Source organism: Sinocyclocheilus anshuiensis, unplaced genomic scaffold (genome assembly GCF_001515605.1).
Source record: "Sinocyclocheilus anshuiensis isolate Anshui unplaced genomic scaffold, SAMN03320099.WGS_v1.1 scaffold2200, whole genome shotgun sequence".
Taxonomy (NCBI): domain Eukaryota; kingdom Metazoa; phylum Chordata; class Actinopteri; order Cypriniformes; family Cyprinidae; genus Sinocyclocheilus; species Sinocyclocheilus anshuiensis.
In genome coordinates this window covers 130,755-134,319 of record NW_015542455.1, presented here as the reverse complement: position 1 = coordinate 134,319, position 3,565 = coordinate 130,755, and the positions used below count along the sequence as shown (strand labels likewise).

The window sequence follows — 3,565 nt, the reverse complement described above, 5'->3', positions numbered from 1 at the left end:
ACTCAGTCGAAGTAACCTGAGGATCCTATGGCGAAGTGCCCGCTTATATAGCCAGATGCCCCGCCCATTCCGCTGCCGAGCCATTGGTTTGTTTTTAATTCACTGCACGAACCAATGGCTGTGCAGTTACACTGCATTATTGAAAAGGCTTCAGTATTAGGAGAAAAAGGAGTTTTCCCATAGCGTCTTAAGCAGACACAGTACTCGTTCCTGTATCTCAGGGAATTAGAAATTGGGTTTAATGTTTAGGCTACTTCTGTATTATTCTCTGTATGAGTGTACTTCTGTATGTTCTTGGTTTCTGTAGAGCTGGACATTTTATTAAGGATCAATTGACTGAGTTCAGTATTGAGAATGAAAACCAACCTATTTGTTCCTCAGTATCTTCTTGTTTGACTCTGTATTCTTCTTCAATCTTCATGTTTTTACTGTCCTCTTTAATAAACGCCATCTTTATAATAGTGTCACGTGAATCTGTAAGAGACGAATCACATATTCCCAAAACTATTAATACCACTGATCTTCTGTCTTATACAAGCATGTAAGCAGGGCTTAGTATGTGCTGGAACAAGCCGGATCCAGATCCGGCACCTCCGAAATCCGATCCGGCACCTCATTTTGGCGGATCCCCCTCCTCACGCGCCGTTCATGCTTACCTATAGCGTGCATATATTTCATGAAAAATCTTCTATTATGAGCGCGCTTGCCGCACATCTACAATTGAAATAATAAACTTCAGCGCCCAAAAGACGCGACATGTGAACGGCTGCTCACATGAGGCTGCTTACACAAGACCAAATGCACGGATCCATACTGTTACACATGCGATTTCTTTCTCAACTGTTTACATTTAGGGACCTACTGTGCTTTTAAATATTAAGAAATTGAACATCAAAATTATATTTGTGATTTGTTTTAAATTTGAGATTTCCTTTATTGGAAATTTGTTTACAAACATAATTTTTCTTCCCACAAAACCCTTCTATGGAATAACAGATATACAAATGTACAAATGTATCAAGGATTGAAGGAAACATATGGTTTGTCTTTGATCTTATTGATTTCTGTGGTAATGTATATAAGCTTTTTTAAAACATAAGAAAGGAATATGGTTCACAGAATAAAGATGTATGTTCAGTTTCATCAATGGGCAAAACAATATGACCGCATACTGTGTTACTCCTCATCTACCACTGTTAAGAGTGAATGGTGTTCAGTTTCCAGATATAAGATGCAATAAACAGTTTATTAGAAACACTCAAATTGTATAAGTATATCCATCACAGTGGTACAAAAAAGCTAACATAAAAATTATGATGTTCGTGCAATTAAAGTTTTGACACAAAATACCTACAATGTCCAATTACACATGTAGGAAACATTCCTCCTTTTTCCTTCTTCCGTTTTTAAAAAAATCTCTGTCCACATGAAAACGCAAACTCATGCTATGAAGCACTGTCAAGAGCATGCCAAACCTACAGGTGGCGATATAATCTCAACCGTAAAGCCAAGTTGGCCAATCAGAAGCCTGAAAAAGTTTCCAGTAGGCGGAGCATGCCAAACCAACAGGTGGCGATATAACCCTAACCGTAAAGCCATGTTGGCCAATCAGAAGCCTGAAAAAAAGGTTATTATCGGTTATTACCGGTTGTTACTGGCACACATTCTGACGTCACAAGCCAAAATCTCCGGAGCAACCAGAGTTTCTGAAAATCTTCACCCTGGCAGGAGTTTTCAAAACTGTTCGGTTTCAGTGACCTGGTGCTGCGTTTGCGTGTGGACAAATGGCCAAACCGCGTAGAAAAAGCTGCGGTTTTAAAAATAACCGCGTACGTGTGGACAGGGAGTGTGAATCTTCAGCAGGATTCTTGATTATACCCGGATGTCAAGGCTTTGAGAGTCCCGTTCTATGGTCCAGATGGATTAAAAAATATATATATATATATAGTTTCGTGCGCTGTGTCATTTACATTTCACCAGGTTAAAATAATATCTACAGCTTTATGTTTGATTTATTTGTAACACATTAACCTCAAAACCTTCTCAGCTTTCTCTTTCTGCAAATTGTATGGTGTAGCGATATGACGACAGCACCCAAAATACTATCAACCACACCAACGCAGCTCCATTCTTTGCGGAAGATGGATAAAAAGGCGCACAGCAAACAAAAACCTCGAAAAATGATATGCGACCCGCCAAATGCTGGCCGGATCACAGAGATGCCGATTCGCACGAGACCTGGGTGTTCGGCGAAATATGGTAGGTCATTTGCGGGGGAATTTTTACTTTACAAATTACAGACATGGCCGATTCGCACGGGATTAAGATTACAGACAACCTCCGCAATTATTACAAATGATTGGAGGTCACCCCGTAATACTAATCCCCTGTGAATAGGGCTTTAGTAACACATACAGCTGTTCCCTCACCACAGTGCAACACCCCTTTCAAACAGTGTCGCGTTCCGAACGTTGATTAAGTGACATATACCGGTATTGGGGTATGGTCAAAATTCATATTGTAACAAAAATAAAAACCGGTATTCGGTATGAACTGGTATACCGCCCAGCACTACTTTCAGGCACTGCAATCACACATAACTCAGGTACTGATTAGCATTAACAATGGCCACCCATTAAAGAAATGGGACAGAAGCATCAACAGGCGATAAAGACTTAGGTTACAGACTCACTTACCATGATTTCACATTTGTTTTCACACACACCTAAAGCAAAGTTAAAATTTGAATGGCATGTATCTTTCTGCTGACTTTCTATGGCTACAATTTCATTTTGACCAAGTAATTGTCTTTTGCAGTAATGATATTAGATCAGATTGTCTTTCTTTTTTTTAACATTTACAATTGTTAATCAATTCGTGAAGAGGTTTTTTGAGTAGATTAACAAGTTAATTAATTTGATTTTGTTAGAAAGTAAACATTTATTATTTGAAAGTATAACTGGCACGATAGCCATCGGCACAGATCCTCAGCTAAGCTCACGAGAACCAGACAAGTCCTCTGCACAGTTTCTGTGGCTAGCTTGAACTCCCTCCATATGCCGGTGCGATGTATCTGATCTTCAAGTAGAAGGAACTGGATGAAATATTCAGAAAAATATCAGTCCACAATTCTGACTTGTGATGCAGCCTGGAATTAACTCCATTAACTTAACATCTTCAGAATCACTCAAATGTGTATTAAAGGGGTCATATAATGCTTTTTTAAAGATCATTATTTTGTGTATTTGGTGTAACAGAATATGTTGACATGCTTTAATGTTCAAAAAACACATTCTTTTTCAAATACTGTACATTATTGTAGGTCCTCTATGCCCCGCCTCTCTCAAACGCTTCGTTTTCTACAAAGTCCCTCCTTCCGACAAGCGCAGTCTGCTCTGATTGGCCAGCTGACCCAGTGCATTGTGATTGGTCGAACACCGCAAGCACTCGTCGGAAATGTAACGCCCCTTACCATAATCGCGAGCTTCAGCTTTCAAAATGTATTTATGTTTACATAAATGTAAAGACAGCCCAAAAGGGGAACAGAGTCGCGTGACAGACACAG

General features: G+C 39.5%; 1 protein-coding gene across 1 annotated transcript in view; it reads right to left on the bottom strand.

Annotated features, from left to right (window-relative positions):
• Window positions 1-3,565, bottom strand: part of LOC107693762 (gastrula zinc finger protein XlCGF57.1-like) — a 20,673-nt gene that overhangs the window by 10,586 nt on the left and 6,522 nt on the right. Inside the window, exon 2 of the mRNA XM_016493276.1 lies at window positions 367-474. Within this exon, the coding sequence (XP_016348762.1) occupies window positions 367-451 (85 nt within the window). The 5' untranslated portion in view covers window positions 452-474. The remainder of the gene's footprint in view (window positions 1-366; window positions 475-3,565) is intronic.